Raw genomic sequence first — 12975 nt, 5'->3', positions numbered from 1 at the left:
CCTAGAATTCTTGACTTAGCTATAGGAGTAAAATACAGTAAAGAACTCATTATATATTTCCTTTTTAAAATTTTGTGATTTTGGGGGCGCCTGGGTGGCTCAGTCAGTTAAGCGGTCGACTTCAGCTCGGGTCATGATTTCGCGGTCTGCGAGTTTGAGCCCCGCGTCGGGCTCTGTGCTGACAGCTCAGAGCCTGGAGCCTGTTTCGGATTCTGTATCTCCCTCTCTCTGACCCTCCTCCGTTCGTGCTCTGTCTCTCTCTGTCTCAAAAATAAATAAACGTAAAAAAAAAAATTTTTTTTTTAAATTTTGTGATTTTTCAAATGGAAAAAGTTCAAAGAAATGTGCAGTGAACGCATATATTCACCTACTTAGCATCTTTATGGCATTCATTTTATATAACTTTCTCTCTTTCCATACTTACACAGATGCATATCTTTTGCCAGACTGTCTGAAAGCAGACTGTAGACATCATGACAGCTCACTCCTAATACATACATTTTCCTTCATGACCACACATCATTTCTGCACTTAATAAAATTAACACTGATAAAGTAGCCATCATAGAATATGCAGTTCTCACACAAATTTCCCCAGTTATCCAAAAAATGTTCTTTATGACTCCTTACTACCCTCCCTTACCACCACCCAAATTTAGGATCCAGCCATGATTCACATATTACGTTGTTTGTTCTGTGTCTTTAGACTCCTAATCTGAAACATTCCTACTGATTCCTACTGAAGTATAGTTGACACACAGTGTTAATTTGTTTCAAATGTACAGCATCGTGTTTCCACAAGTTTAAATAAACATTATGCTATGTTCACAAGTGTAGCTACCATCTGTCACCATACCACACTACTATAGTACTTATATTCCCTAATATAGACTTATATTCCCTAATATAGACTTATATATTCCCTAATATAGACTTATATTCCCTATGCTATACCTTTTATTCCTCTGATGTCTCCTTCTAGTCTTTAAAAGATAATTTCTCTTACAAAATAGTATAATAGTAGCATTATCTTTAGAATCTAAATGCTTTCATAAATTCTAGATAAGTTCAGGTTGCCTGGGTGGCTCAGCTGGTCAAGCGTCTGACTCTTGATTTCAGTTCAGGTCATGATCTCACAGTTCATGGAATTGAGCCCCATGTCATTCAGCACACATCCTGCTTGGGATTCTTCTCTCCCTCTCTCAACTGTAAAATAAATAAATGAAAAACAAATAAATACATAAATAAATAAATACATGCTAGATAAGTTAAATCTTCAAGAGAAAATTTATTCTTTTGGCATTTCCAGAATTAGAGGAAATGGATGCTAGACGGGCCTTATGTTTCTCCTTTGAGGTGCTTTATTACTTTGCAGTGAGAATATTTGCATGTAGTATTTTAATAACTCCAGAATGTGTGTACTTCTCATATGGCAGTTTTGTTTTCTGTATTACTTAGATCATCGATTTTCTTCTTGTCAGATGCTAACATCAGAGAAGTGGGCCTTGAAGGGGCATTATTGACCCTACTAGACAAAGAGACAGATCAGAAGTTATGCAATGATATCAAAGAGACTTTAAATCATATGCTTACGTCTATGGCAGTGGATAAGCTTTCCTTCTGGTTAAAGCTTTGTAAAGATGTACTTGCTGCATCTGCTGGTGAGTATTGGTGGTTACCAGTTGAAATAAAATTGAAAGTGAAAATGTTCTATAAAATTGTTTGCCACTGACAATTTTGTCTAAGTATTTGGATTGTAATTGCTTGTTGCATTTTTCAAGTGAAAATTCTAGTGTTTAAGTCTAACACTTAGGCCTGTGGGTTTTAGTATTCTTCTGATTGTCATTTATGACTTCCCTGTCTAAAACAAACTAAAAAGTAGGGTTATTTGTACTGTAAAATGGATGACCTGACTTACAGTAGCCCCATCGTTTGTTTTCATGCATATAATGTTGAGGGATTGCATCAAATCAACTTAGTAGAAAAATCATCAAAAGTTACAACATTCTGAGCAAGCAAGTTTCTCTATACTTAATAATGTTGATTTCAAACAGGGTTAAAAAATAGTGTTATTTACCTAATGTATTTGTGAGTATAAGATAATGGTTAGTGAGAATGTGTATTAGAGTCTTTCAAATTTATATCTTTGGAGTAAGAGAGAAAATAAATGAAAGGAAGAAAAGAGACAAATCAGTTCTGTTCCAGGTACTGTACATACTTTATCTGATTTAATCCTTTAACCATCCAGTGAGTAGGCAGTTAATATTCCATTTTGCACAAGAGAAAACAAGGTTTGGAAAGGTTAGGGAATATGTCCAAAGACATACACAGGTAGATTCAGACTTTACCCTGCATGACTTTAAAATCCAGCTTTCCATGGGGCACCTGGGTGGCTCACTCGGTTAAGCATCTGACTTTGGCTGAGGTCATGATCTCACAGTTTGTGGGTTCGAGCCCCACATTGGGCTCTGTGCTCACAGCTCAGAGCCTGGAGCCTGCTTTGGATTCTTTGTCTCCCTCTCTTTCTGCTTCTACTTATGCTCTGCTCTCAGAAACCTTCCTAAACAAAAGCAAAATGAACTATTGGGACCTCATCAAGACAAAAACTTCTGCACAGCCAAGGGAACAATCAACAAAACTAAAAGGCAACCTATGGAATGAGAGATATTCGCAAATGACATATCTGATAAAGGATTAGTATCCAAAATCTATAAGAGCTTTTAAAACTCACGACCCAAAAAACAAATAATCCAGTGAAAAAAAAGGGCAGAAAACATGAATAGACATTTTTCCAAGAAGACATACAGAGGGCTTACAGACACATGAAAAGATGCTCAACGTCACTCATCCTCAGGGAAATACAAATCAAAACTATGTTGAAATACCACCTCACGCCTGTCAGAAGGGCTAAAATTAACACCACAGGAAACAACCGATGTTGGCAAGGATGCAGAGAAAGGGGGAACCCTCTTACACTGTTGGTGGGAATGCAAACTGATACAGTCACTCTGGAAAACAGTATGGAGATTCCTCAGAAAATTAAAAATAGAGCTGTCCTACCATCCAGCAATTGCACTAATAGGTATTTATCGAAAAGATAGAAAAATACTGATTCAAAGGGGCACATGCACCCCAATGTTTATAGCAGCACTATCAACAATAGCCAAATTATGGAAAGAGCCCAAGTATCCATGAATGGATAAAAAAGATGTGGTGTATGTATACAGTGGAATATTACTCAGCCATCAAAAAGAATGAAATCTTGGGGCACATGGGTGGCTCAGTCAGCTAAGTGTCTAACTTTTGATTTTGGCTCAGGTCATAGTCTCATGTGAGTTTGAGCCCCGTGTCAGGCTCTGTGCTGACAATGCAAAACCTGCTTGGGATTCTCCTTCTCTCCCTCTGTTTCTGCCCCTCCCCCACTCATGCTCTCTCTGTCTCAAAAAAAAAAAAAAAAAAAAAAAGAATGAAATCTTGCCATTTGCGGTGACATGGATGGAACTAGACTGTTAAACTAAGTGAAATAAGTCAGTCAGAGAAAGACCAGTACCTTATGATTTCAGTCATATGTGGAATTTAAGGAACAAAAAGAGGGAAATAAACCATGAGACTGTTAACTATGGAGAACAAACTGAGGATTAATGGAGGGAGGTGTGGGGGTGATGGGCTAGGTGGGTGATGGTTAGTAAGGAATGCACCTGTGAGGAGTACTGAGTGTCGTGTGTAAGTGATGAATCCCTGAATTCTCCTCCTGAAACCAATGTTACACTATATGTTAAACTAGAATTTAAATAAAAACTTTTAAAAAATAATAGTAAAATTCAGCTTCCTACTATATTTCAGTAGCTCTTAAACTCAGTTACTCAAGCTTTATAATTTAATGTATTATCTGAATTATGTTAAAGGAAGAAAGGCATCATTTTTAAAACTTTGTTTTACATTCTCCACTGTCTCCCTTGATTCTTATTGCTCCTCTTCTCTTCCATTGATTTATATCTGTTCTTTCAGTTACTATGCTTTATATGTTTTCCTTTGTTGAGGCTCTCTTCTATCCCACCACTTGAGAACTTACAAGAACTTCTCCTTTGGAAAATCTGTATGTGCGTAGATAAACAGGTTGATTACACTTTTCTGGTATCTCACCTATTTCTGGTATCTCCCAGAGCTTTGTGCTCAGTTTTCTTTTACCATTTGTTCTTTATCCTTTGTCGTTTGGCTTTATCCTTTCTTGTTAAGAAAACACATAGGGCGACTGGGTGGTTCCGTAGATTGGGCATCTGACTTCGGCTCAGATCATGATCTCACAGTTCATGGGTTCATGCGCCATATCAGGTTAGGTGCTGATGGTTAGGAGCATGGAGCCTGCTTCAGATTCTGTGTCTCGCTCTCACTCTGCCCCTCCCTCACTTGTGTGCTGTCTCTGTCTCAAAAATAAACATTAAAAAAAAATTTTTTTTTAACAAAAAATGAAAACACACATTTCAGTCTGTTGACTTATTACCTTAGTCTTAAGACAGGACTTTGCTATAATTTTGTGACATCTTTGCTTTCATAACACACTCAAGAAATGTTGACATACAAGATAATTTAAGGGGCCCTGGGTGGCTTAATCGGTTAAGCATCTGACCCTTGATTTCGGCTCAGGTCATGATCTCACAGTCAGGAGATCAAGCCCCTTGTCAGGCTCTATGTTGAGTGTGGAGCCTGCTTAAGATTCTCTCCCTCTGTCTCCCACTGTCCCTTTCCTGCTTGCATGTGCAATCTTTCTCAAAAAATAAAAACAATTTATTAAAAAAAAATTTTTTTTAACATTTATTTTTGAGAGACAGGCACAAGTGGGGGAAGGGCAGAAAGCGAGAGAAGGAGACACGGAATTCAAAGTAGTCTCTAGGCTCCGAGCTGTCAGCCCGACACGGGGTTTGAACCCACGAACCATGACATCATGACCTGAGCTGAAGTCGGACACTTAACCAAGTGAGCCACCCAAGCGCCCCAAAAAGTAAAAAAAGTTTAAAAGAAGATATTTTAAGGGAAAAAAGGTTGGTCTCTTTTATAGCCTAGTTCAATTTGAAGTTGAGTTAAACAGAGTTAATAAGTTAGCAGTTAATATAAGGAAGAAATAATTCATTCCTCACTGCTCAGGCCATTGGGAAAATATGAGACTATAAATGACAGAAATGAGCCTATCTTAAGAAAAATATTTTCAGACGTGTTTAGTAGGTTCAGGAACCTTCTTAAATCTGTTCAAGGCCCTAGTGTTAAAACAGTCTCCCTAGTGCAATCCCTCATACTCTGGATACGAGAGAATTTTGAGCCTCCTTAAGCATAACTGTCTACATACAGGGGACTGATGATTATCCTAGTATTTAGTATCATGTCTGTAGTATCATGTTTAGTTTGTTAACTTTCAATATAATTAGAACAACTTTGTCATTTTGACCTGGGACAATTCTTACAGCATTTCTTTGGATATCACTGCTGTCTGTAGTTACTAGATATGATTATATTACACTGTTGAAGATGTATAAGCAACAATTCTAGTCTCAATTTGAAGTCATAAATATGTCTTCCATTTGATTGTAATTACATGTATTCTCCCTTGATAAAAGATTTTACAACTGTAACTTGTGTGGATACAATGCAAGAAGAGGAAGGAGATAAAGGGGATGATGCCTCAGTTCTGACCACCAGAAATGATGACAAATCCTATCCCTTTACCAATCCCCGATGGGCCACTAGAGTCTTTGCTGCCGAATGTGTCTGTAGGATAATTAACCAGTGTGAGAATGCACACAGCGCACATTTTGACATTGCTTTAGCACAAGAAATGAAAAAAAGGGATTCAAGAAGTAAGTGACATAATAATGAAGAGACCAAAGCATATACATAAAAATGTTGTCTGCCTATGTTTTTAATATTAATTTAAGAAGTAAAACTAGAAAGAGTTTGTATTGTTCCAAATCAGTTATGAAACTGACTATAATATTTATATAAGCTAAAAGTTAAGCATAGTTCTAATGTTTAAACACATTTTTAATGATTAAGTTTCTTAAATAGTCATTTACTTATGTTTAATGGGCATGTGCATGAGTTAAGTTTATAATCATGTTCTTGGAAAGTAGTTTGTGCACTATTAGCTAGCTCCGAAAATTTATTTTCTGAATTATAACCTATAGTAATTTTGCTTATAGATTATTTTGGTTTCATAAATATTACCCAGAAAACATTTGAGCGTATCACATTGTAAAGTAAACCTGCTTGCAAGATCATTTCCCCCTTTTTTTGTTCAGTTTTATTGTCTGTACCTAAAGGGATCTGTGTGTGTATTATGGTTTGATGTCTAATTTTCAAAATTCACTTAAGCACATTATGTTCAAAGACACAGTGCACATATCTAAAAGCCATGCATATATTTTTTACCAGACAAAAGAATTATATAGCAAAATGTTGCTATTGTCAGTGTGGGAGTACGAATTAGGTATCTGTGTTTTAATGATTTTTCAGGCAAGCATTTATTGAGTGATAAGCACCATGCTAGACCAATAGGTATAAAATTAGTATATCAGAGATGCTTAGTAATTCCTTTGTTCCCAATTAAAATTGTAATTGGCACTTGCTAAGACGAGTTGGTTTCTTTATCGTGACCCATAACATTCTTAAAATTAGTCCCAGATATATTTTAGGTAGAATTTAGTTGTACCCCTGAACATTTTATTGTTGGAATATTATTAAAGGATTGTCCTGTGTCCTGTAGAATTATTATACCGAAGAACGTATTGTAGGAATGAAAGGAATTCTCATTTATAATTTTATAGCTACAAATATTTTTTAATATTCCTGTTATTTGTATGTGTGCCAAGACAGAAAAATAAGATAATCTAGTCCAAATAAAGAACCACATAAAACTGTTTTTCAAAAGATACGTTAAGTCTTTTAGCTTCAACTTGGCACAAAGAGAAAAATTAGCTGCCTAATTCATCAACACCCAAAGTTTCCTAAATATCTTCTAAAATGCTTTTATCGAAAAGTCCGAACAAAGTTTTTATTGATAGTACTACTAATACTCTTTTAAAGGATGCTAATTTTGCCTTTGGTTTTTGAATAGCTGTGTAATTGTTTGCTTTGGGAGTTTCTTGCTGTGATTGTTTGCAGGAGCCTAGTAACTCCATCTTTAAAGTCTATGTTTAACAAACAGTAAAACAAAACAGTAAATCAAATCAGAGGTATTTAAAAGAAAGTCTAGAAACGTCTGTGAAATCAAAGGGAGAAGAAATGATTATTTAACATAAATCTTAGTTCCAGCATATGCTTTTTCTTGATAAGACTTTTTTAATCTTGTAGATGACTTTTTGGTGCTACATCTTGCCGACTTAATTCGCATGGCCTTTATGGCTGCCACAGATCATAGTGACCAGCTCCGTCTTTCTGGCCTTGAAACACTGTTAGTTGTTATTCGGCGATTTGCAGCTATTCCAGAACCAGAGTTTCCAGGTCATGTGATCCTGGAACAATATCAAGCCAATGTAAGCACTTTCTGTTAGAGAATTTTATTTTTTAACACCTTGGATAAAAAGTCTGTGAAAGTATTTACTACTTTTTTTTTTTACATAATGAGTATATGTCTCTGCTAATATGTCACCAATATATAATCAGCATATAGAAAATGTGTATGTTTGAAGAAGAAATCTCCGAAGTAAAAGCAAAGTGGTACATAAACAGGTCTTTTATAACAGTAAAGGTTAATAGTCAAAACCTGCTAGGTAATGTGGGGGAATAAAGTACTCTGCTAATTAAATTCTTTACAAAATACCTGAATATTCCTAAGATATGCTAAATCATTACTAAATATTCCATTTAGGCTACATGCTTGTCACTCCTGGAATAGATGAGTGTTCTATCACACACATTACATGTAATCCTCCAGCAACATTTATCCTTCCCTACCTCTCATGATTCAGAGGCAGCTTTTGTGGGTTAGCATTTAGGGAGCCAGGAACAGTTTACCAGTTGACTAGCTATCTCCATCACATCTTCCTAGCAGGAAATGCCCATGTATGTTCTAGGAGAAAGCAAAAGGAAGGGACTCGAGTTATATAGAACTGTCATATTAGAATGAAATATTACAATTCACTGTAAGGGGAGCTCTGTTATATTCTTAGCCCTCTTAAAATTGCAAATGAGTGGCACCTGGCCGGCTCAATGGGTAGAGCATGGGACTCTCAATCTCAGGGTCATGAGTTCGAGCCCCATGTTGGGCATAGAGCTTGTTTTAAAAAATTGCAATGATAGAAATATAATTATAGCTCACTTAAACTGAAGAGGAAAATTATTTTCAAGAATCGCAGTTGGCTCTGTTGTCTTCTACACCAGCTTTATTCTCAAGTTTGCTCTCTCCAAGTTGTATCAAAATGGCTCTCTCTTAGCACCCAGTCTTTTTTTTTTCTTAAATTTATTTATTTTGAGAGAGTCAGAGTGCAGATGGGGGAGGGGCAGAAAGAGAAGGAGACAGAATCCCAAGTAGGCCCTGCACTGCCAGCACATAGCCTGACTCAGGGCTCCACGACCTGAGCTGAAACCAAGAGTCAGATGCTTAACCGACTGAGCCGTCCAGGTGCTCCACGTACCCAGTCTTAAAAAGAGACCATGCTTCTGTCCCAGTATTCCCAGCAAACGTGTTCAAGGAGAGCTTTCATTACCCCTGGTTGGATCCCTGGAGTCACCAGTGCTCTCATCTCCATAGCAACAACAGGAGATAAGAGAAGGTTCCTCAAAGGAAAATTGAGGTGCTTTTATCTAAAAACAGATATAGTGGACAGGCAGAAAGAAACAGGTGTCCAGAATACCTATTGTAAACAATTTAAAAATACTAAAGAGATGAAGAGTTTGCGCTGTCTTACTTATTGATGCTTGGTATTTCCTATCATTTGTTGCCAGGTAGGAGCGGCACTTAGGCCAGCCTTCGCCTCAGAGACACCACCTGATGTCACTGCCAAAGCATGTCAGGTAAATGGTTAAAAAGACAGAACTTAAAAAGTAAAAACCTCTCTTAGCACAGGGTATCTTAGAATACTTTAGATTTGTATTTCAATTGAGATCGAACATTTTTTCATGTATCTAAGAGCCATTATAATCTACAGTTTTAAAGTTACTTTTCTGGGAGTGATTGTCAGACTTTCAATATCCAGCCCTAAAGCAGAACTGACTTGAATTATTTCTAAACATAATGGAATAAACTAACTTTAGTCCATTCTTTCAACTTTCTTTTATTCACTTGAATTCACTTGTATTTTAGTACCCTGAATATTCAGGGAACTGTATTAAATGTTGTATGAGGTCTCTATTATCACTTCATTGTTTGTATTCTTGCTATAAGTCATTAACATCTTTTGTTAAATGAGACAGGAAGTAAATAAATAGATGGAAGAGGAAAAATTAGTTTTTTCTAGAAAAAGAAAAATACTGTGATCCAGGAAAACCTCTGATAATTGAGCAAATTGTTTGCATGGGAGAATTATTAATGATGTTTTGTTTTAAAACATTTTTAGTATCTCATTTTCAAAATAACCAAAATTTTCATTGGGGTTTTAAATGTTAAGTTCTTTATCTTTCAGCAGTTATATTAACCACACAATCTCTGCTTTTAAAAGAGTAAGAAGAAATAATCAAGATTGAATTTTTTTTTAATGTTTTATTTATTTTTGAGAGAGAGAGAGTGAGCAGGGGAGGGGCAGAGGAAGAGAGAGAGGAACAGAGGATACCAAGCAGGCTCTGCATAGAGAGCGCAGATGTGGGGGGGCTCAAACCACGAATCACGAGATCACGACCCAGGCTGAAGTTGGACGTTCAACCAACTGAGCCACCCAGGCGCTCCAATCAAGATTGAAGATTTAATTCAAATGTTAATCCAAACATTTATTAAAGTGGTACCTTTCGTGGCTGCATTTCTCCATATTAATAACACCTGAAACTCTGATTTATATACTAACCAGCACTGGTTTCCTTGCTTCAACCTTAGACTTCATTCCCTTTTACAATGCTGGCTTTTGACTGGCATTATCAGCCACATCCTTTGGGTTTCCTGATAGCAAGATGATTTCATTGTCTAGATTCCTGAGATATGGGTGAGCTCTGCTGAACTTACAAGGGAAGTATTTATAATTTTTAAATGTAACTTGATTTTCTTAAAAACCAGGTTTGCAGTGCCTGGATAGCAAGTGGAGTTGTGAGTGACCTTAATGATCTCCGAAGAGTTCATCAGTTGCTTGTTTCATCATTAACAAAAATACAGGCTGGAAAAGAAGCTCTGAGTCACTTATATAATGAAAGTGCTTCTACCATGGAGATCTTAGCTGTGCTGAAAGCCTGGGCAGAGGTTAGTGTGCTTCTCCATTTATAACTGGAATTTTAGAAGTTGTTAATAAACACCGTAGGCTATAAATTGAAATTGACTGTTTAAAATGCAATAAGTCCATTTTTAAGGTTAAGAAAAGATGTCAACATGAGACTTTTTTATATATTAATTGACTTTTTAGCCAAGCATTCTAAAATATCTTTTATTGCCTGTTATCTGCTACTTTAGGCAGGGGCAGCCATGAGCTGCAAGGACTTTATAATAACCAGTGGAAATCAACTTTTATTGACATCTGAATTTTGGAAGTGTGGGTTTGCTTGTATGTTATATCAATTCTGTACATACTTCACTGTTTTTTTAGAGCTCTTTCACAGAATAGCTTTTAATTATTAAATAACAGTCATTTTCTTTTCCAAAATTAGTGAAATCTTATAGGAAAATGTTTAACTTTATTTACTGTTCTAATCAGGAAAAAAGAGAAATAATTTTTAGGTTTACTATGAAAATGAGCACATACGAAAGTAGATGGAATAATATAATGTGCTCATGTATACACATCATTGGGGTTTCAGCAGTTCCCAAGCTTGGCCAGCCTCAGTTCATATATCATCTTAATGAAGGTATATAGTCTCAGATTGCAACTGAGAGAATTAACCAATATATAAAAAAACATTTCCTCCATTAGAGCAAATTAAAACTTGAAGATTGGAGTCCATGTATTTTTGTCATTATTTGGGTTTGACAAACCTTATTTAGGAAGTAGTTCTGCCTAGAACTAATGATCTTTAACAATAAACTCTGTATGCTTTTAAACATTTGCTGTTAGTAGAGCAAACAGAAATTTTCTCATCTCTCTAACCTATTTTTATAAATAATTCTCTGCTTATGTAGTGTTCTTTATAATAATTTTAATCTCTGGGCTCTTGTGTAAGCCCCTTATCTCCCATTCTCTCCTCAGTAAAAATAATGACTGATGAACAGATTCTGTACAACCAAGGTCCATAATCTCCTATCTAAAATCCTTGGAGCCAGATACATTTGGAATTCAGAATTTGGGGAATTTTTGAAAAGTAATACAGTACATATTCCATGTATCCCTCCAAAAAATTGAAGCAATACCATAGAATCTATAATCAAGCACATTGATATAGTTGTAGTAAAATGTTTGAATATTCACACTATGTTGAATGGAGACTATAAATCGTCTCAAATTCAGTCAATTTTGCCACCAAATTAAGTATTTTTCAGTGCTTTTTAGATGTCGGAATTGCAGATAAAGGGGTAGTACATGTTATATCCTGTGTTGAATACTTTCACATTCTTGTTTTTTTTGTTTTTTTTTTGGTCTGAGAATCTGTAAACATTTCTCACTTAGTTGTACATGCCCTGAGGTCATCTAGAAACTATTGTTATGGTAGCTTCCAATTTAGTAACACTGCAATTGTGCTTTCAAAATGTTCAAAATGTAAATGCAGGCTCATGTGTAACTTAACATGCTTTGTCTATTACAAATCTATCTTTAGGAAATTCTTAGATATCAAAATCAAATTTATTCCATTACCAGCAGACCCTGAAAAACATTCATAAACTCAAGACCATAAAAAAAACAGATTTCAGACTTAGCTCTTTTACCATGAAATGAAAATAAAGTATCTTTTTTGCATGTTACTTCTGGAATAATGTCTAAAACATATATAGGCCTCTCTTTTTTTTTTTTTTAATCTCTATTTATTTTGAGAGAGAGTGAGCGAGCACGCACAAGAGTTGGAGAGGAGCAGGGAGAGGGAGAGAGAGAATTGTAAGCAGGCTCCACACTGTTAGCACAGAGCCCGAAGTGGGCTCTAACTCACAAAGTGAGATCATGACCTGAGCCGAAACCAAGAGCCAGATGCTTAACTGACTGAGCCACTGGGGCTCCCCTACTTTCACATTTTACAGTCGTATGAACAGTCCATCTTGATTCTATTTATGTAAACTTTTTATGGTGATTTAGAAGTAACTTTGAAAGAATATTTTTAGTATTTCAGCTTATTGCCATTCAGAAATGGCCATCTGAAGCCATTTATTGAGGTGGATTATAGGGCTATAACTAGACTCAGTGAGAAAGAGTGTTGTGATCATTTAGTTGGAGCTTTCAGGGATGTCAAAGTGCAGAATGGCGGCATAGTTGTCAAGCATTTGCTATCCCTAGTTGCATCCCATTAAAGAGAATATTTTTAGATCTTTCTATCCCAGTTTGCGTGTGTGGCTACATGTGTATACCTTGGTATCAGAGTGCATTTGAAGTACAGTATGCTTAAAAAAGTAAGGTTGGTCTCCTCAGCAAGATAAAAATATTTTAGCACCTTTTCAATGGGTATAAGAGCTTCCTAATTACAAATTAACCCTTTAACAGGTCTACATAATTGCTGTAGAAAGACATAAAAGCCACAGACAACTTTTGAAGACTACCACCTGTTCAGAAGAGAGTGTCAGAAATGGGTCATATTCATCAGATGGACTCCTTGACTTGGTTCACACAGACCTGGGCACGCTTAGTAGGCTCTGGCTTGCTGCACTTCAGGATTTTGCTCTCCTAACTTTGCCTTCAGAATTTGCTTCCCAACTTCCTGTTGAAGGTAAGGG

At 36.2% G+C, this 12975-nt stretch overlaps 1 protein-coding gene across 10 annotated transcripts in view; it reads left to right on the top strand.

Moving 5' to 3' along the window:
- HEATR5A (HEAT repeat containing 5A) overlaps positions 1-12975 on the top strand; it is a 120116-nt gene that overhangs the window by 80678 nt on the left and 26463 nt on the right. For all 10 annotated transcript variants that reach the window (XM_027065543.2, XM_027065545.2, XM_053224339.1 and 7 more), the window contains 6 exons: positions 1481-1660; positions 5609-5848; positions 7341-7522; positions 8934-9002; positions 10192-10371; positions 12746-12968. In XM_027065543.2, the coding sequence (XP_026921344.1) occupies positions 1481-1660; positions 5609-5848; positions 7341-7522; positions 8934-9002; positions 10192-10371; positions 12746-12968 (1074 nt within the window). The remainder of the gene's footprint in view (positions 1-1480; positions 1661-5608; positions 5849-7340; positions 7523-8933; positions 9003-10191; positions 10372-12745; positions 12969-12975) is intronic.

The sequence above is a fragment of the Acinonyx jubatus genome, chromosome B3 (assembly GCF_027475565.1).
Source record: "Acinonyx jubatus isolate Ajub_Pintada_27869175 chromosome B3, VMU_Ajub_asm_v1.0, whole genome shotgun sequence".
NCBI classification, from domain to species: domain Eukaryota; kingdom Metazoa; phylum Chordata; class Mammalia; order Carnivora; family Felidae; genus Acinonyx; species Acinonyx jubatus.
Note: the sequence above shows the minus strand (reverse complement) of the source record. Positions and strands in the feature narration are given on the sequence as shown.